At 39.7% G+C, this 21495-nt stretch overlaps 1 protein-coding gene across 2 annotated transcripts in view; it reads right to left on the reverse strand.

Moving 5' to 3' along the window:
- Positions 1–6837: 6837 nt before the first annotated feature.
- The window catches only part of Orai (orai), a 108552-nt gene continuing 93894 nt past the window's right edge, over positions 6838–21495 (reverse strand). For both annotated transcript variants that reach the window (XM_065223255.1, XM_065223254.1), the window contains exon 4: positions 6838–7936. In XM_065223255.1, the coding sequence (XP_065079327.1) occupies positions 7412–7936 (525 nt within the window). In that variant the 3' untranslated portion in view covers positions 6838–7411. The remainder of the gene's footprint in view (positions 7937–21495) is intronic.

The following is a 21495-nucleotide window of genomic DNA, read 5'->3' on the forward strand; positions in this document are numbered from 1 at the left end:
GGCGAGATTTTGCGAAGGTACGTGAGAGAGAGAGAGAGAGAGATAGAGAGATAGTCGTATTGTCAATACAATATATATTGACGTCAATACATCGAGATTGACAATATTTCTGAATTCACATCATCAATATTATTGTCAATAATTCCCCTTCGCGTCAATATATTGATGCGTGTGGGGTTTGCTAGAAGCAAAACCATCGCAAATTTTGCTCCAGTCAGCTAATGCACGTTTATATCTGAATATACCAATACTCATCATCGCAGGATCTTTGTGCACCGAAAGGGTATATGTGAGCCAATACACACTGTGAGTTCAGTCGATTCAGTAACACTGTTAAACTTGTACTGAAAACATTATTCTTTGTAATCAGCTCTCGAAGCATTTTTACAAGCTGAATCGCTGAAAAATATAAATTAAATAATACTAATTTATACACATAATAAAAATACTTAACACTCCTATTTGTATAAATACAAGACGACCGACAACAACAAACACCTGCACTAGCAACCGGTCATCAAACAATAAGTGTTACTTTGATGTAAATTAGTAGCCATGGTTTAAAATACTTAAAAATACTTAAGAATACTTACGCGGGATTTACAAATATTTTATTGATATTAGGTATGAAGTTTATACCCCATTCACATTACAGCGTATATCAGGTGATATAGGCTGTCTTGCAATGAGCACTCATGCATCTAGTTTTCACTGGAAATCCTATGTATGAGTGCTCATTGCAAGACAGCCTATATTACGTAATATAGGCTGTAATGTGAACGGGGTATTAAAGTGGGATGCCCCTAGGCTGCGCAGGAGGTAACGTCTCCCTGTGGGTACAAACTTGTTATGCATAATTTGCCATGAAAACATCTCCGATCCATACCGAAATAATAACAAATAGTTTTCAAACACGTTTTCTTACACGATTCAAGCAAAAGTTTCCACGGGAAATTATTTGTTTTTCTTTATGAACCGATTTGCCCCTAAAAGCGTCTGTTTTACTTGGAAAATTTGGAAACTATCCTCCTTCTAGTAGTTCTCACTTCGAAATGTAGGTGGCGAAAGCTTGGAAAAGTTTCACTGCAAGACGCCAATAGTTCTTAAAAAGTCGATTCATTGAGTCGATAAGTTCCAAAAGATCGCCCAATTCTAATTCATATCATTAATTCAGTGCCAACATTTCAAAGGAGCGTAATTGCTTTTGTAAACAATGGCTTTAGCCGTCAATTTCTCGCGAATAAAAGCTCACCTTTCCAAAATAACAATGCTAACTCGTAGAGGAAACATTCCTCTACCTGGTAGTGTCATTATTTTTCATGAGTGAGCTTTTATTCGCGAGAAAATGACGGCTAAAGCCTTTGTTTACAAATGCAATTACGCCCCTTTGAAATGTTGGCAGTGAATTTTTGACAACTGCTTCGATCGCAACGTCATCTTTGTGTGAGCACTCGAACAAGAACACGGCGAATGAGAACAACCCAAATTTGAGTTTTGTTCAGTCACAATCGCCAAAAGTGCAGGAACTCAGCGGTGAGTAAATTTGCCTCATGTTTTTCCAGGGAAAAATTCCCGAATTTGAGAAAAGTAAAGATTGGATTCACTCAGTCTATTGGTACTACTCCGAGACTGAATAAAATTTTCGTCAATTTCCTCATTTTCCAGCAGATTTTTTAGGTTTTTCACAGGAAACCACTTTTGGCGAATATGAGTGAACTAAATTCAAATTTGGGTCGTTCTCATTCGCCGCGAAGATTCACAGGACCAACAGGTCTGTGTCATAAAAAGGGAGGAAAAAAATATTGGGCCGTGTGAATAAAAAAAGTTAACTTTACTTTCCCGTGCTTTTCTTACGGGAAAAGTAAAGTAAACGCTTTTATTCATACGACCTATTCACAGACCAAATGCAAATACACGACTAATTAAAACAACTGAAATTTGGGTAACTAGGGTTTCTCACATTTCCGGAGAACTTTGAAATTTGGGTGTAATTGCTTATCACCCCTATTCTGTATTTCGTTTCGAACGAAATTCTCATACAAAAAAATATTTTTTTGTATGAGAATTTCGTTCGAAACGAAATACAGAATAGGGGTGTATGTAAAGAAACACTTCCATCGCTGATTTCTCACGTATAAAATCACAATCTCGCGATCAAACTATACCAAACGATAGAGGAAGCATTCCTCTACCTGTATGTGTTGTTAATTTTTTAGATTAGGCTTTAATTCGCGAGAAATCGGCAAATGACGTGTTTGCTTACAAAAGCAATTAACCACTTTATTCGAGCACTTAAGGTGATACTCTAAGGAAGCCTTAGCGTGAAACTTCAAAGGCACAAATGTCAGCTTCCACAAAACATACAAATTTGAAATTGCGACTCTCTGTTTGTAGTAGCACAGCCAGAGGTGGCAACAGTACATTTTTTGAAAAACCATCGTCCAGAGCGAAACAAAACAGCCAGCACACGGGCGGCCGTTTATAACTACATTCCAAGCGAACAGCAGAGATAGAGAATAAATAAAATCTCGCAGACTGATTTTTCCAAACAGTCTATTGTAATGAAATTTTAGCTGCAGGCTTGCGTGTGACAGTAAATTACCAACTCCCTTATTTACGCATAATTTTAACATCAATGCTTATGAGTGGTCAGTCTTCATTCTTATCTTTTAATTCCATGCAATAAACATCAAATAAATGCAGTAATTAGCCAGAAATCAGCAAAATTCTACAAGACATAAATTTATGTCGCGCGCGCCGCCGGTCTTGACATTTTTGCCGCTTGCCAGTTTGTTTTTGTGTGTCGTCACAATGGTTATCGCAAAAAGTATCAAATGTTTAGGAAAAAATGTTAAACTCCAGTATTCGTGCCACCACTGAGCACAGCAAACAAGGAGTAGCAATTTCAAATTTGTATGTTTTGTGGAAGCTGACATTTGTGCCTTTAAAGTTTCACGCGTAGGCTTCCTTAGAGTATCACCTTAAAATGACGTTTACTACCACTCGAACTTCAAAATAAAACATTATTTTGAGATTTTTTCTTCTAGAACCTCGAGAAAAGTAGCCAACATTTGTACATTTCATAAAAAAAATAGAAATTATTTGGTCCAGTTTTGTGAAATCGCTGGTAGAAAGTCACGCCAAAACTGCTTGACAAAGTGGTCAATTACGCCCTAATCTCGAAGTTCTCAGGATTTACGTTTTTTTTTGTATTTTCCGAAGTGTGTATTTACAATTCTCGTGTCACTCTTCAAAAGGTCCTTACTAACAAATGTTAACAAATCGAGTTAAGCGACTATTGCCAACAATCAATTCGAAACTAACGATTTTAAATTGGCTCACAGCCTATTGGTCCCAAACAAATCGATTAACGTACCCCATTCTAGTATAAATTCTAGTACTACACTATGTTTGTTTCGCTATGAAAGTTTGACAGATAAAACGAGGGGTTCGTGGATTTTCCAATGTTTCGAGGGGTGCATCGATTAGCTTGGGACCGAAAAGAGTACCAGAGCTGAGCCAAAAAGTTGAGCTCGTTTCTTCGGGACCTTCTGGGAAGGGGAATAAATTTAGAAGTCATCTTTAATAGAAACATTTCATTTATTGATAAAAACCCGTTCAAGAAAGAGAGGTAAAGCGTGGGTTGTGCTTAGTAAGACGGAAATTAGATCAAAAACCCTAGTGCAGTGCTAAAATTTCGACTGGAATGGGGTATGTTAAACGATTTCCTTGGGACCAATTGGCTAGTCAAGATTAAGCCAATTTAAAATCGTTAGTTTTCAACGGTTGGTATAATGCCTTGTTCAGACTACAGAGTTATAACAACCGGTGAAAACTAATGATTTTAAATTGACCACTTTGTCAAGCAGTTTTGGCGTGACTTTCTACCAGTGATTTTACAAAACTGGACCAACTTATTTCAATTTTTTTTATGAAACGCACAAATGTTGGCTACTTTTCTCGAGGTTCTAGAAGAAAAAATCTCAAAATAATGTTTTATTTCAAAGTTCGAGTGGTAGTAAACGTCATTTTAAGTGCTCGAATAAAATGGTTAATTGGCTCACTACTTGACTAGCCTATTGGTTCAAAGCAAATCGATTAACGTAGCCCATTCTAGTCGAAATTCTAGTACTACGCTATATGCAGGATCATAAATCAAGCTGAACATTGCATTAGGTCCTAAGTAACATTGACATATTCTTTTCGTCGACTTTCTCTTTGTAACCTCACCCCAACAAACAATCGTCTATTGAAGAAACGACTTCTTAGCCATTTTATTCAACTGCATGCTTAATAGTACTTGTACTATTTTTAATAACAACTTCTGTTCCGGCTTTGTTAACACAAATCTGGAGAATTTATTCAACCACAACATTGAACTACTTTGGTGTTGTTGTATAAGGTATGTCGAGAAGCTTTTATTCGACTTATATGAGTTGTAACAGAGTTCATACGATAAAATTTTTGATTATTCAGCGTTTATTAGACATCACTGCTTCCTTTTTAAACAGTGATTGCTCTGTATACGCTTGATTTTCATGTGAAGTAACGTTTAATTAGACATTATTATACATTTATTAAACGATTATTCAACTGTGGGAAAATTAACCAGAAAATAAGATGGGACGGGGACAGACAGGGAAGGAAGGGTGTGTTTCTTAAGTGTAATTTAATTGTATCCATTATTTCTGACGTTGCTCGCACCACACAGATATTAGAAAATTTATAAATACTTATACATGTTGTTGTATGGGATTCGAACCATGTACCTTTCGATCACCAGCCGCTTGCCTTGTCATCTGAGCTATCCTAGAATTCATCATATGGGCAACTCAATAATCAATAAAAGCTTGCATGAAAGTAAATACCTATCAGCACTCCCGATCGCAACTCTAGCTCCTTCAAGGCCCTGTGGGAATGATTAATTCATTCATCGTTGTTTAACATGAGACCAATGTTACCTCTTCACCACTCCAATCCCAAGGAAGGTTATTTTTTTAACTATTTGCATTCATTATCGTGAGTCATGTGATCGATGATTACTATTTAAATTAATTAGATGTAGAAAACAAATAAAAAAAAGGGTTAAGCTTGGGATTGAACTCACGACCTTCTAATTGGAAATCGGAAACGGTAACCACTACTCTACTGATTTCGCCTTGTTGTTAGATTGAATCAGTGTTGTCGAATAATGAATCTAATACGTCGTTTATAAAGCATTTACAAATCATTTGATTACAACATGGGCGCATAGTGGTATAATAGCTATTATGCTGACTGTATTCACCTTTATTCAGCAATATTGTAAAGTAATGCAATGAAATCTAATAAAGGAGCTGGAGAACATTTATTAGACGTCTAATAAAGCATGTTATTAAATCAATTGAAAACAGTCGAATTAAAGTGTCAATGTATGTACAAATTACACTTATTCAGTTTGTTATTAGATCAAACTTCTGGCGTTGAATTGGGAAGACATTTAACACTTTTACAGCTTTTAATAAGTAAATTAATCAGATCACAGCAAACAGTTGAATAAATGTGCATCTATGGTTCTCAATGAGCTTTTTCAGCACATAATTCGACAACTCTTTTTATTCAGCATTGTACACTATTATACAGCATTTATTCAATATATATGCTTATTTGTGACTCTGAATTGTTTGTTGGGTGGTATAAGAGCTATTTTGCTGAGTGTATTCACCTTTATACAGCAATATTGTAAAGCAATGCAATGAAATCTAATAATGGAGCCAGAAAACATTTATAAGACGTTTAATAAAGCATTCTATTCAATCAATTGAAAACAGTCGAATTAAAGCGACAATGTATGTGCAAATTACACTTATTCAGTTTGTTATTAGATCAAACTTTTGGTTCTGAATAAGGAAGACAGTCAACGTTTATAAAGCTTTTAATAAGGAAATTAATCATATCAGAGCAAACGGCGGAATAAAGGCGCATCTATCGATCTCAATGAGCTTTTTTCAGCACATATTTCGACATCCTGTTTTATTCAGCATTGTACACTGTTATACAGCATTTATTCAATATGTATGCTTATTTGTGACTTTGAATTGTTTGTTGGGACGGCCATGTAATGACATTCCCAGGTATTTTCAGCACACAGATCGATAAAAGAAGCTTTTATCTAGCATCTAATAAGACAAACACAACAAGAAACGGTTATGTGCTCAAGTTATTAACGGATGAAAAAGTCGACGAAGAGAATCGATCAATGTTACTTAGGACCTAATGCAATGTTCAGCTTGAAATATGCTAATAATACCAACAATCAATACGATACGAAACTATCGATTTGAAATTGGCTCACTACTTGACAAGCCTATTGGCAACAGTTGTCTGCTCAGTCTGGCCAGCGCTTAACCTTAAGACGACATTTTGAAAACTTTACAATAATTTAGAATGGCTGACGTTTAGCAATTTTCATTTTTTCCTTGATTTGTTTTCCGTGCTGAGTACCAATGCTAACGACGTCAGGGCGGCAGCTCCCACACCTGGACCCTCTACCCTATCGACCCATCAAACTCATGGAACCGGGGACCACCGTCTTTACTTCCCTTCCGCAGGAAGGCGTGATCAGAGATGTTATCCCTCAGAACATACCGGCGGCGCCGACTGGGATTGAACTCAGGCCTGCTAGGGTGAGAGGTTATCACGCTTACCACTACACCACCGGCGCCGCTAAAAGAATCATCGTCCATAACAAACATGAAAATCGGGAAAGTCTAGTTTTTTCTCGATTCGTCGTTTGGCTCGTGGAACGCCTATTTTGATTTTATCGAATCAGGTTATGACAGGTGAAATCAAACATCGTTTTTGTATAAAATATTTTTTATTGTTTTATAGTTTTTAAATTAGTGGATTTATTTTTGATGAAAATTATTTTACAACCAACGTAACTCATTTCAACTTTGCTCCATCATGGTTGCGTCCTGTGTCTAATACAATTGAAAACAGGACACCGCATTTTACTTGCAACTTCTACAAGGGAAGAAACTTACTTAACGTAACATTCGTTCCATTAGCTTACTAGTTTGAACGAAAAAAAAACACATAAAAATAGTGGATCATTCGTAGTCTAACTATGGGGGGTATAATATGTCTTTCGTTCACTTCGAATAAGCGCATAATCACAATATTAGTAGTGGCTAGGGTGGAAGGGTTCATCTTCTGTTGGTTTATCATGCAGAAGGAAAAACAGGAAATGAGGTTACTTTATCCGGTGCTTAAAACTATTACGTTAACGAGAGTAAAAAAATAAAGATAAAGATCGACTTTAATAAAGATTCAACGAAAAACTAAATAGAAATCACAATCACAGATTCACGCGCATGTTGCCGCCGTGGAGGTGGATGAATATATTTTGAAACAAATTGCCTTTCAAAAATCAAACGATCTGAACGGATTGATAAGGTGGCCCGTGGTGGTGATGGTGGTCCAAGTGGTCCTGTTCGATTTGCTCTTTGAGCATCTCCAGCTCCCGGATGCCGGAAACGGTCACCTCGTACTTGTGCGTCATCAACGATCGGTAAAAGTGCAGCGCAAAGGCTACGAATATGACGAGCACTGGGATGAGGACGATGCACGCGGACCAGGCGGCCGTCGTGTTGAGGTCGTAGAACTTGACCCAGCACAGGATGGCAATCTCGAACAGGAACAGAATCAACCCGAGCAGGGTCGAGAAGGCCCACGCCGTCTCGATGTACCAGTGGAGCCGCTCGTGGGGCGACTCGTTGACCAGGGAGATGCTGTGCAGATTGCACACGGTTTCGATGTTCGGCAGGATGCAGGTGCTGATCATGAGGGCAAGCATGTGAACCGCCACCAGCAGCGTGGTGCAGATGGCGAATGCTATCAGCATACTGGGCGGGACGGTGGTATGTTCGTCCAGCTGGACTTCAACCATGGCGACCTGAAAGTGAGAAGGAAGAAATTTTAGATTTTAACAGTCACATTAAACTTAAAAATAATTAAAATATATCTCCCTCCTCCTAAGCCTTGAAAAAAAAAAACGCCGCCATCAATCGTCTTCAGGTAGGTACAAAATTTACGCCATTAAAGAGAAGACCGACTCATAATGATGGCATTTCCTTCGGTTCCCACCCAACAAGAAAAACAGCTGAGGGCAATGATCGGCCATGTTGCGGTTTTCTCATCATCGTACAAGTGGGAGTCTGTGGGTGCTGACTGCTGTGTAGGGGTGATGTTCAATGCCCGACGAGCCAACGATGATGATTCCAATTTCGTTACACATCCACTTCGGGTATGGTGCGGTCACTGAGACGGGTGTGGCGCGTCGTGCAGTGTGTTACGTGCGTGACCTTAACCATGATTTTCATTCTTTATTGTGTGGTATGCAGTGCACTGATCTGTTGAAGGCGTTGAAGGAAGCTGAAGATGCTTTGTTTTGCACGCGGTTGATACTGTTTGTCAAGTTGCCTATTTTCATTTTACTTTTCTTGTACCAAATAATGTGTGAGTTTGTGTGTGACGCTGAATGGATCAAACACTGGCCCAGACTGAAGAGTTGTAATATGTTATAAGGCTATCTTGATGAAATTTTTCTTGTCGATAATTGTTATAAAACATGGTATCACTCTGTAGTTTGAACACAGCATTAGCAGGGCTGGTAGCGATCAATGCTGTCAAAAATAGTGATTTTAGTGACCATGTTGAAGAAATAAGTGACCAAATAGTGACTTATAGTTGTAAAAAAGTGACTAAAAAGTGACCCAAGGGAAGAAAATAAGTCGTTCTGATGGCATTCCAAATAAATGTTTGATGTTTTAGATTTATTCAATTAGATTCTCATAAACACTTACACATGTACGATAGGAACCTTTAAAGCGAAAGATTCAATAGATAGTTTATGACTAAACCTCCAAGCTCCTACTACCTGGAAAAACTTGAAAAACCGGGAATTCGCAGGGAATTTTATTTTTCCTGAAAATACCTGGAAGAATCAGGGAATTTTAAAATAAAAACATTTAATATTCCTAGCTATTTTCTTCCACAAATTGAACTTTATAGATCCAGAATGGATTAATCTTCAGTAAAAAATACATTTTTAGAATTCAGAGGCTTCAAATGATTTTTTTTTTGTTTATAGAATATGCATATTTCCCACCAATTTTATAAATTCTGAACTGAAAAGTTATAATACTTCAAGAAATTTTAAAGAATCTGGACTCAAATTCCTGGAACAGTTTAAGGCTCATGGAATTTTATTATAATTTCTAACGACCCATTCCACGGGTGTTCTGGGAAAAAAATTATGAGAAAAACATCAACTGCAATCTGCTTTCATGGTACTTCTGAGGAATTTTAGACTTCATGTGAAGCCTGAGCCTAAGATAGTAAACTCCAAGCGAATTTTCATGAGAAATCTCCGTTGAATATGGAATGGACTATTCTGAGGTCTTCATAACTACTTGAAAGTTCCCGAAATATTCCTGAATTTAATTAAACTGCCTTGAAGTTCTATTTTAGTTTGAGAAACTACTTCTCTAAACTTTTTCGGACTTTCTAAAGTTTCCACAATTTTCCTAACGATCATGAATCTTCTCTAAAGTGTTAACAATTTACTGAATTTCTCGAAACTTTTTTAAAATGTATGTAATTTTCCTGCTCTGGAACATCTCTGCTCTGAGGATGTCTGTTATTTCTTGAAGTTTTTTCTGTGTTTAGAGCTTTATTAGCGAGTTCAATATCTTCTTCGAATTTCTCGAAACTTCTCTAAAGTGTTTTCAGTTCTCATGAAGCTCGTTGTACTACCATGCATTTAATTGAACTGTTCTAAAAATGTTTAAGCTTGCGTGAACTTATGAACCTATGTGAAAACCTCAATAATTTTCTTAACATCTCTAAAGTTCTCGAAAATCTGGGAACTTCTGGAAATTTCTCGCTAATTTAGTGAAACTAATGGAACTGAACTCCCCTGAAATTCACTTTGTTAGTAAGGCTCCAAACTAAACTTATTTGAGATGCTCCCGAAATGTCCATAAAAGTTCCTGAAGTTCTCGAAATGTTTCTGAAGATCTCTGTACTTCTGTGAAGTATTCGAAGTTATTCTGAAATTTCAGGAACCTCTTTATGCTTCCGCAGCGAAATAATGAATATACAGTGGTGACCCGATTTTGTCAGCCCCCGATTTTGTCTACCCCCGATTTTTTCAGCTTTTTGACCCGATTTTGTCAGCCTATATGATTCAATTGGTCCCGAATAAACGAGCTCAACTTTTTGGCTCAGTTCTGGTACTATCTTCGGTCCCAAGCTAATCGATTCACCCCTCGAAACATAGGAAAATCCACGAACCCCTAATTTTATCTGTCAAACTTTCATAGCGAATCAAAACAAACATAGTGTAGTACTGGAATTTATACTAGAATGGGGTACGTTAGTCGATTTGCTTGGGACCAATAGGCTAGTCAAGTAGTGAGCCAATTTAAAATCGTTAGTTTCGTATTGATTGTTGGTATTAGTCTTTGTGTCCATCTACCGTTCTCCGTCGTGTTCCACTCCTGTTGCCACTTAGCCAATGACTCCACTCTCACAACTTTCCGTACTCTTCCGGCTTCATTCCGCCTGTAGCACTCGCTGTCCTCCGCCAGGGTGATGCCGATTGGGATCATACCGGCGATAACGCATACTGCTTCCGACGAGATGGTTCTGTACGCACTCATGACTCGCATGGCCATGAGCCGGAACGTACTGCTCAGTTTCCTTTGGTTCTGCTTCGTTTCCAGCGCTGGAACCTAGGCTGGACCTCCATATCTCAGTATCGATGATGACACGCTGGCCAGAAGATGCCTCTTGCTACTGCAGGGACCAGCGTTGTTTGGCATGATTCTAGCTATCGCGTTGATGGCCTTCGAAGCCTTCTCACAGGCATATTCGACGTGGCTGTTGAAGTTTAGCCGGTCATCGATCATCACTTCCAGGTATTTTAACACACGCTTCGAGGCTATGGTGTGCTCCCCGACGGTGATTTCTGCCCGCTGTACCGCTTTACAGTTACTGACCAATAACACTTACGTTTTGTGGTGGGCTATCTGCAGCTTCGCTCCTTGCATTCAGTTACCAATCATGTCGATTGCCTCGGTTGACAACACTTCCACCTCTTCCAGCGTCTCGCCTGTTAACTTCAAGACGACGTCGTCCGCAAAGCCAACGATCTCAACTCCCTTGGGCAGTTTCAGCGTTAGCACGCCGTTGTCCATCCCATTCCAGAGCGTTGGACCAAGGATGGAGCCATGTGGAACTCCCGCTGTGATCCTAATCGATCTCAGTCCCATGTCTGTCTCGTAGACCAGAACCCGGTTCTGGAAATAACTCCTCAGGATCCTGCACAGGTAGTCAGGGACCCTCATTCTATGCAGTGCTTCGACGATGGCCTCCCAGCTGGCGCTGTTGAACGCATTCTTGACGTCGATCGTTATCATGGCGCAATATCGATCTCCCCTCCGCTTATGTTTAGACGCCTTCTCAGCTCTCTCGACCACTGTCCGAATTGCATCCACCGTCGATCTCCCTTTCCGGAATCCGAACTGCCTCTCCGACAATCCGTGCTCACTCTCCGTGTATTTCGTCAGCCTGTTTTGGATGATCCTCTCCAAGAGTTTTCCGAGTGAATCCAGCAGGCATATAGGCCTGTACGATGCTGGATCCCCCGGCGGTTTTCCTGTTTTCGGCAGCAACACTAGCTTCTGTATCTTCCACCTGTCAGGGAAGTGACCCTCGTTCAGGCATTTCTGCAGCACCATCCTGAACATGTCCGGGGATGACTGGATCGCCGCTTTCAACGCTATTTTGGGGATTCCATCTGGACCGGGAGCTTTCTTCACCTTCAATCCTTTCGCCACTGCTACGAGTTCCTCGTTGGTGACTTCGACGTTATCTCCCTCTCCTTCTCCGTACGGTGTAGGTGGCCAGGTTGTTGGGTCGTGCTTTGGGAAAAGTCCTTCCACGATGACTTTCAGCTTCTCTGGGCACATTTCAGCGGGCATCGTTGGACGGTATGCGTCGCCCCAGGGGTTGGCATCAGCGTCTCGACACAGTTCGACTTGCTCTGCTTAATCTCTCGTTTAAGTGCGACCCTGGCCGCTCGAAACACTTCTCTTCGTTCCTCTCTGTCTGCTTCCGTTCTTGCTCTCTGAACACGTCTTCTGGCTCTGAGACAACTAGCGCGGAGAGTGCTAAGTGCCTCGTTCAACCAGTAGACTGGACGCCGTCTGTTATTTGGCTCCAGTTTCCTCGGCATGGTCGTGTCACATGCTCTCACTAACGTTTCTGTCAGCTCGTCCGCATTTAGATCTGCGGGACTCCTGTCCACACGAAGTGCCTCAACGAACAGATCCTTGTCGAAAGCCTTCGTCTTCCACAGTTCTAGTAGAGCCTATGGCAGAAAATGCAGAGCAAAAGAGAAGAGTGCGACAGTGGAGAGCAGAACCATTTATTTTGTGAACAATTCCTCGAATTTCGTGGCTCGAAATGTTGGTAGCGTAGTTTGGGACGATTTTCGCCCATGAGATGAAATGGTCAATTGATTATTTAACCATATTCAATAACTTTATGAAAAAAAAAAATATATGTGTGTGTGTGTGTGTGTGTGTGTGTGTGTGTGTGTGTGTGTGTGTGTGTGTGTGTGTGTGTGTTAAAATCTCTACAACTTTCATTCAGAGAATTTTAATATGGGGTCCATGGGACATATGCAAGTCTTTATTATGCACTATGTAGTATTATTGTTGTCCTTACTGAAAATGCTTAACAACATATGCATTGAGTGGCCATTCAATTCTTATCTAAGTCCATTTAGCCCCCCCCCCCCTCCACACCATCAATGTAAGAATGTCTTTCCTTATATGACACTTACGAAAAGTTTGAAATTCCAGCTCCCCGTGCCCCCCTAAATGGGCTCGTATATATTGAATGATTCCTAAAACATAAATCTTGCATTATCAAACAGCATTTAAAGATATTCACCCCTATTCTGTATTTCGTTTCGAACGAAATTCTCATACAAAAAAATATTTTTTTGTATGAGAATTTCGTTCGAAACGAAATACAGAATAAGGGTGATTATGTTAAAAAAAATTAAGCGAAAAAAAATGTCCCGATTTTGTCAGTGTCCCGTTTTTGTCAGCCCTAAATTCATCAGGGGGCTGACAAAAACGGGGCATTACTGTAGTTCTATGAGTTTCACTGAAGTTCTCAAGATTTGTCTGAAGTTCAAAGTATCGAAACTAATTCATAACTTCTTCAATAGTCTAGAGTTTTCTGAATTGCCCAGAATCTTTCTCAATTTCCTTAAAATTTTCTAGACTACCCTGCCTCAGTATTTTTTTAAAGAGAACCCACCATTTTACTGGAATTGATTTAATTGATTTCATTTAAGTTCTACAATTTTCCTTAAGTTTCATAAAGTTTATAAACGCTCATGGAACTTTGCCTTAAATCACTAATTTTCCCTGCAAGAAGTTTTCTAGGCTTGCTGAATTTATCTAAATTGATCAAATGTTCCGGTAAATTTTCTGATATAAACATATTTATAATTTTCTGAAGCTTCTAAAGTTTTCGGATCAATAATAGACTTCTCGGAATATCCCATAATTCTAAGGAACTCCTTGTAAGTCACTGCAAATTTCCTTAAGTTAATGTGAGTTTTCTGATGTTATCTGATCATCTTCGACGTACTCGGAACTTCACTGAATATAATAAAACAATATAAAAATATCTAAATTTCTTAGAAGTTCTCTGGAATTTCTTGAAAATATCGGCGCTTGCTAAAAGTTCTCGCCTTTTTTTTAATTAATGGAACTTCGTTGATATTCTCTAATCAACTAAGCTAAATTTTTGAATTTTTTTTTTAGATCTTGGAATTTTCATGATATAACACCCTTGAAATACTCTCAAATTTTCCGGATGTTCATATAATTTTTATTGTGTTTCAGAAATTTTCTCTGAGCAATCCGAAGTTTCCGAAAATTCTGGTTTCTGAAATTTCCTTGAAATTTTTTGAACTGCCCTATAATTCTCTGATCTGTCTTGATGTTCTAGGAGCTTACCTAAAACTCTCAACCCTAATGAAGATCTCGGTTCTGCTTTAAAATAAATGGAATTCTCGTAAACACCTTCAAACTTCCCTGGAATTCTCTGGATTTCCGTGAAGTTCCTAAAATATTTCTGAAGTTTTCATAAATTTTCTGAAGGTCTCTGTACTGAATCTTTCGGAACATCTTATGGGTTCTCGATATTATTTCAGCACCTCATGGAACTATCCTGAATTTGTCTAAAATCTTGCTTATAGATTTTTAAATCAATCCCATAATCTGGGCTAAAATTTTGGGGACTTCCGCTTAAGATCTCTGAAATTCCTCAAAGATTTCTAGATCTAGTTTTTTCTGAGATTAATAGAACTTCTTAAAAATTTTCCACAATTTTGCTAGTACGAAACTGCAAGACATTAAAAATGTTGTGATCTTAGACTTACTAAAATATTGTTTTACAAAAAAGTCATATTTTTAACGCATTTCATAAATAGCTCTCTTATTATAAACCTGGAAATTATCCGCCAAAGTTATGGAAAAACCTGGAAAACCCAGGGAACTTTATTTAGCCAAATGAGTGGACACCCTGTAGATAGAGAAGAACGATTAAACGTAAAAAAAAAACTCTTTACCAGTTCGTCAATTTCGAATTGTTCCTAGGCGAATTGTTGTAGGCTTATCCAGAAGAATGATCAATCTTGAAATAAATTCACATTTAAAAAAGTTTGAAATAGTGACTTATTACAAGAAAAAGTGACTTTAGTGACTTGGCCTAAAAAAAAAGTGACTTTTTAGTGACTGGCTTGAAAAAAGTGACCAAGTCACTAAAAAGTGACTCGCTACCAACCCTGCATTATACCCCGTTCCAATTACAGCGTATATCACGTGATATACGCTGTCTTGCAATGAGCACTCATACATCTAGTTTTCACTGGAAATCCTATGTATGAGTGCTCATTGCAAGACAGCCTATATTACGTGATATAGGCTGTAATGTGAACGGGTTATTAGGGATAAGTAACGCTTAACGTTCAGACTATAGCTGATATAATGTAATTTAGGTTGTCTTGCAATGAGCACTCATACGTAAAATTTTCACCGATAATCGTAGGTATGACTTTTGATATCAAGATAGGGGTAAGTGAGCCAGTTTTGGCCCTAGCTATAGTATTTGGCCCTAGTGGCAATTATAGCTAATTGTAAGAAGAAATTAATAAATTGGGCTCTGTGCGCGTTTATTTGAATAAAGCGACATGTATTAAGTAAATAGACAGCGGCGTCGGTGGTGTAGTGGTAAGCGTGATTGCCTCTCAAAAGGCCTGGATTCGATCCCAGTCGGTGCCGCCGGGATTTTCTGAGGCATAAAATATCTGATGACGCCTTCCTTCGAAATGGAAGTATAGCCATTGGTCCCCGGTTCATGAGTTGATGGGTCGATAGGTAGGGTCCAGGTGTGGGAGCAAGCCTCCCTGGCGTCGTCGATAGCATTGGTACTCAGTACGGAAAACAAGATCGACGGAAAACAAATCAAGGAAGAAGAGTAAATAGACAAAATATCAGTGATAAATGATCAATTCAGCAGTTTGGAATTGACTTCAAAATAAAGCTTCCCTAAGAGGGTCGCTTTCGGCTAAAAATCTGACATTTCGGTTTGCGTTATTTTCATCAATATTTCCCAAATCTTAATGATCTTTATGCTTAAACATGTCGATAGAAATTATATCATGAAATACGAATTAACACGACTTAGGGTAAACGCTCCTATAGTTGCGGTACGTTAGAAGCGTTAGGTTCCTATAGTTGTGTATGGAGACTCCGTACACAACTATAGGAACCTAACGCTTCTAACGTACCGCAACTATAGGAGCGTTTCCCCTACAACTTTATTTCCTGATTTTATCTAATCATGTGCGCTAATTGACACTAGCTTTGAGTGTGATGATTTTGACGGTGCCGGTTTGTTTTTTCAACACATCCGTTTCAAACCAAAGAAGGACTATTTTAAGCTAGCTCTCCACATAATCAAAAACACTGCTAACTTTTTTCTCAGTGTGCCTCGCATGTGTCATAAAGACTGGAACGCGCAAAAATTGGTCGACAAAAAAATCGCTTCTTTCATTCAAAATTCATATCACAAAAATCTTCTTATTTTTCTTAAAGGAAAAAAAAAATGTTCGTTTATTCTTTTGGTTTGCCAAATCCGAACTGCCGTGCCTTCCGCTAAGCCCCTTCCATTAAATTTTGCACAGCGGTCTCATCGACCTTATTCGCCGCAGAACGCCAGTTAGATTTAAACTGCTGCTCGTTTTCCATAGATTTATTAGTTTTTTTTTTTTAGATTCCGTTTGACCAAGACCCAATACCGTTTGATAGGGCGGAGTTCTGGGCTGTTGGGAGGGTTGTGGTCTTTGGGTACCACAACCACGTCAAGTCCGGCCAGAACAGCACAGGTCTATTATGTTGCTTTAGGAATGGTAGCAGCCGCTTTTCCATGCACTCCTGGACGTAGATCTCTTGATTCATGGTTCCCGTAGTAATGAAAATGACGCTTTTTAGACCACGCGTGCATATGGCCTGCCAGACGAGATAGTTTTCGGGAACTGCGATAGTTTGATGGTTTTGAAAATTTCAGCCACCTTCCCTTTTTCTGATGCGGTTTAAAACTCCTGTCCCGGAAGTTGCTTGAAATCCGGCTTCGTCGTCCATGAAGACACAGTCGAACCTTGTGAGCAGATTCGTATACAGCTTTCGGGACCGCTGCTTTGCCAACGTGTTTTGTTTGTAATCTCGGTTCGCCACCTTCACCTTCTTAAACTCGGCTCGTCTTGGCCAGCTGCACAGTAGTATGGGAGATGTAGCGTTCAATTTTAGCAATGTTAATACGATCAAAATTTAACTCTAAATCAAATTAAAAACCTTTAGAGTGTAAGCTAACATAGAAGCAAAAAGAACGCAGCCACAATCAACATTGGCAAGAAAGAGAAATTAGTCAACGTCACTGTCACTGTCTTCTGCTGACGCATCGAAAGAAGGCGAACCGAGATGGTTTCCGCTGAAAAAGGGAAAGAGGAAAACGAAGAGGAACAGCACAGTCTTGATTTGGTGGCTCAACGTGGTGGCAGTGAAAGTCGTCAGGTCGCGGTGAAAATTTGTATGGCCCGCAGTGAAAGTGCAGTGTAGTAACAGACCACCAACGTAGGTGTGCGCCGAAAACCAACGGGCCGTGTCCGCTTGCAGGGATCCGGAAGATCGGCGGAGCCACATTAATCCGATTGAAAGTGGAAAGTCTGTTGAGAACGGGTTATTGCACTGCAGTTCCCGAGCAGCAGCAGAGCCACGTCGCCGCACCAACCAACCCGATAGCAGACGAAAATTTGGAGCACCGCAAAGGCGAGTTGGCAAAAAGGTAACCAAAAATGGCACAAATCAAGTGGCTTTGATTGACCAAGAAACCAATATTTCTACAGCGAGGACTGGCACGACATACACAAGGCCCCATCGTTTGGTACCCGACGAACGTGCAAGAAACAAAGGAAGCCCTCAACAAGAGGTATTTTCTTCCTGCTCATGGAGATCAAAAAGCGTGACACTAACCGCACTTTTATATAGGGCTTTTTTCCCCGTCTAGATAGCTATCACGCCGAACGAGTCTAGCGACCGGCGCACGCCATACCGACGGTAGAGCCTGGACACAATTAAAATCCGGGGGTCAGCCGATAGGCCAACGACAGGGACACGTGCTGTCCACACAGCCGTCGTGGGAAGGGGTCAACGTCCAGCCGACATCGAACCAGTGCGTGAAGGAGGCCGCAGAAGGCGTCAACGGCGTTGACCTAGTAGCGGCGATGGTAACCAGCATTTCCACAACTTGTGCTTACTCTTGTACCTTCGTGAGGGCCACATCAGTGTCGTCGCAATCCTGGTTGACGTCTGGATCCGGTGAGTAAATTTGATGCCGCTTGCTTGCGTTGCATGTAGAAGACAGAAGCGGATGTAGGCGTAGCCGTGCGTCAGGAAAAAATCATAAGTGTTCTGTTTAAGGATGAGGATTGGCAGGTTAAGTTAGTAGAGCCTTAGTGTTATCTGGTCTGACATAAACACACTTCACATTGGAAACTTTTGGCTCTTTATTCATTATTTTGATAGGAAAACGCAATAGAGACATTGAGCTTGCCAGCGACGGGCCGGATGGAGAGGTTAGAATTCCACTTATATTTCAGCACCACCTTCTTCGTCGTCGCTGCCACGTCCGCATTACGATTGCCGCCGCTTCCAGGCATCCTGGCGGTCGACAGACGCTCCCCAAACACCTTTAAAACGTTTTTCACGGTCGATTTGGCCACATCCAGCATTTTTGCCAACTTGGCGTGTGAGAACGTCGTATTCTCTTGCAGCACGAGCAAAATTTTGACACGCTGCTCCTCTTATGGGCTACCCACAATAGTCCGTCACCGTCAGCGTCAACGCATCCGTCATGTACAAAAAGGCTGACGGACGCATTGACGCAGCGCTTGCGCACAATCATGCGTCACGCATTGCGTTTTGACAGTAGCATAATCTCGTTTTAATCATTTGTTTTGGTAGAAGATTTCATATTTAAAAAATAAGTCCAAAAATTCTGAATTTGGGAGGCGATTGGTGAATGGCGAGTTGGATTTGCAAGCACCGGGCAAGTTGTCAAGCTCAAATGAAGTGATGCCGTATTTCATTGTTGGGGGGGCTGCATTTCCTTTTAAGAATAACTTGCTCCGGCCATATTCAGATGTTGAACTACCTCCAATTCAAGTCAATTTATATCAACGGCTGTCCAGAGTCAGGAGGGATGGTGATGGGAACGTCAGTGAACTTGGTGAATGGCGTACATTAGTTGATCCTCTGAGATGTATTAACTCTGCGGCCCTTCAGAGAGGCAACAATGCGACACGATCTGCATACGTTAACCGAAATGTGTTGGTCAAACATGTATTCACACAATATTGTTAAATATAAAAAAAAACATTGCAATAGTTTAAATTGTCTACAAAGCTATTTCACTAGTTGTATTTTATTGAAAAAAAAATCACTGACATTTATTTGGAAATTGGGGTTGGCCCTTCTTACAAATGCAAATTCTTACTAACAATGTTTTTCATGATTGTTCAAAGCAACACGGCACAAAATACGCTTCTGATTACGCTGATGTGACAAAACAGCAACATGCCGCAGCGTCAATTTTGAAAATTTTCAAAGTTTAGCACAGCGTCAGCGTTTTAGTACTGGTGCGCAGTGAGCGCAACGCATCTTTGTGGGTTGCTAAACTGAATAGCGTTGGCTCAAACCAAGCTGTCAGTTGACTCTGACGGTGACGGACTATTGTGGGTGGCCCTTTTTTCTTAGACATCATTTTGAAAACTGCAGAGCAAACGGTGAAAACTCATTTAATAGAAATACACCAATTTGAAGTTGACCAATTTTTGCGCGTTCCAGACTTTAGCTGTAACGGCAGTGCCAAGAGTGCTGTTATTGGACTGACTTTGTTTGCATTTGAAGAATGGCTTGTTCGACAAGCCGGTTAATTTGACAGCTTAAAGGTTTTGTTTTTAAGGAACAGTAGTGAAATGCGATGAAGCAGTAGAATCTGATACCGGACTGGCTCGACTGGAGGATCCCACCGAGAAGGCGATCGATTTCCTCGCTGCAGCTGCCCGAACACCATTTCGTTAATTTCCTTAAATTTTCTATACATCGATCTTCAAAGCCAGTTATAAGAAAAATCGATAGCGATCGTCACCATTTTATGAATAATTGTAAAGATGCTAAAAGTCTAATCGTGAATCGTTTATAAAGATCTTTCTCAAAATATTGCCACCAATCGTTACCAATGTTAAAATATCGATTGTGTTGCCAGATCAAAATATCGATTTCGGTTGTAAAATCAAAATATCGATACAACACTGCTGATTTTATTTGTGATTTTTTATCTGCATAATTTCTAGTTTCGATCCCATGCCATCTGGGGTGTACTTGATTTCGTTATTGGTTGCTAATCCTCGGGTCCACGGCTGCTGTTGATGAGCTTATCAACGACAGGCAAATACACTCTAGTATGTGGTGTATTGAAATTTATGTAAATCTTTTCATACATGAATTCAATATTTATTTGCCATAACCAGCCATGTAGGTGTAATAGAGATCAAAAAGCTATCAATTTTCCTCATTGGGTTCCAAATGCCGAGAATCCCACCACGCATGCTATCACGGGTTATTAAATATATAGACGTAAACTTGAAGAACTACAATGGTAAGCATTTGCTGCGTCGCGGCCATCGGTCTTCTCGTTCATTTACCGGCAGATTGCTTCTTCCGATGAAATGCTGAATATGTCGATAAATAATATAAACATTGCCATCTGTCACCTGGTGTGTCTCGAACACTCTTTAACCAGCGATGCAAATCGATAACAAGGAAATTATAAATGTGCATCGATGGCAATCTTTGTTGTTCTTTGTCAAAGTTCAAAGCTACGATGATATCAGTATTTAAATATTTATTGATGAATATTTGTAAAGAATACTCAAGTCCATGTGTCATATCGAAATTAAAAGAAATTTAGTATGGCACCTTTATAGATTACTATCATATGACCGATAAAGAAATAATCTTAAATGTAAGTATAGATCAATAAAGATTGTTAAATGTGTACATCGTAATCATAGAAAATTTAAAGTAAAGAATTGCCGACATAAATCTTTATTTATGTATAAAGAACTTTGAAGAAGTTTCACGAACGGTTGGTCGGGTGCTTGCAAAGACAACATGTGACATGCTGCTGCTAATATTGAAATCGCTGGTACTCTTCCGGGGATCAAAATCGGCTGTGGGGATCAACGATGGCTACCTGCAGAGAATCGCGACAGCACGAATGCATAGTTTGAGGTGGTCAAGGTCATGTACCAACTGGATGTAAAGAAACGGGATGGAACGGCTTTATTGTTTGATCGGAGGATTTGAAGACGGTGACTCTGAATAATGCGACGAAAGCGTTCCGCTACTAAAGGCTGGTTCTTCAGTGGTGTCACTGAGGATCAGGTGGATCCATTGAAAAAGGGATCTGCAAAAATAGATTCCTGCTGGCGATTACAATATCACTTTATTAAAACAAAATCCGGAACGCAAAATCCAAAAAATTTACGGGAGGAAAAATGTTCGCTTCCATCTACAAGCACAGCACTTTTCGATCTTTTCTGGAAATTAGATCCCTTATTAAGGTGTAACAAAATTCAAAAGCAGTTGTTTTTTTAAAAACAAAAGTTTATGAAAATGTGTTCATTGCATTACTTGCCTACCGGAACACAGTGAACACTTTTTAATGGACAGAATTAAAAAAAACTGCTTTTGAATTTCCCAAAAATAATAACGTCCCCTTTCCCCATAACGTTTATGGCGA

Source organism: Ochlerotatus camptorhynchus, unplaced genomic scaffold, assembly GCF_037179485.1.
Source record: "Ochlerotatus camptorhynchus isolate MF236.1 unplaced genomic scaffold, CSIRO-AGI_Acam_v1.1 ptg000188l, whole genome shotgun sequence".
Lineage (NCBI taxonomy): Eukaryota > Metazoa > Arthropoda > Insecta > Diptera > Culicidae > Ochlerotatus > Ochlerotatus camptorhynchus.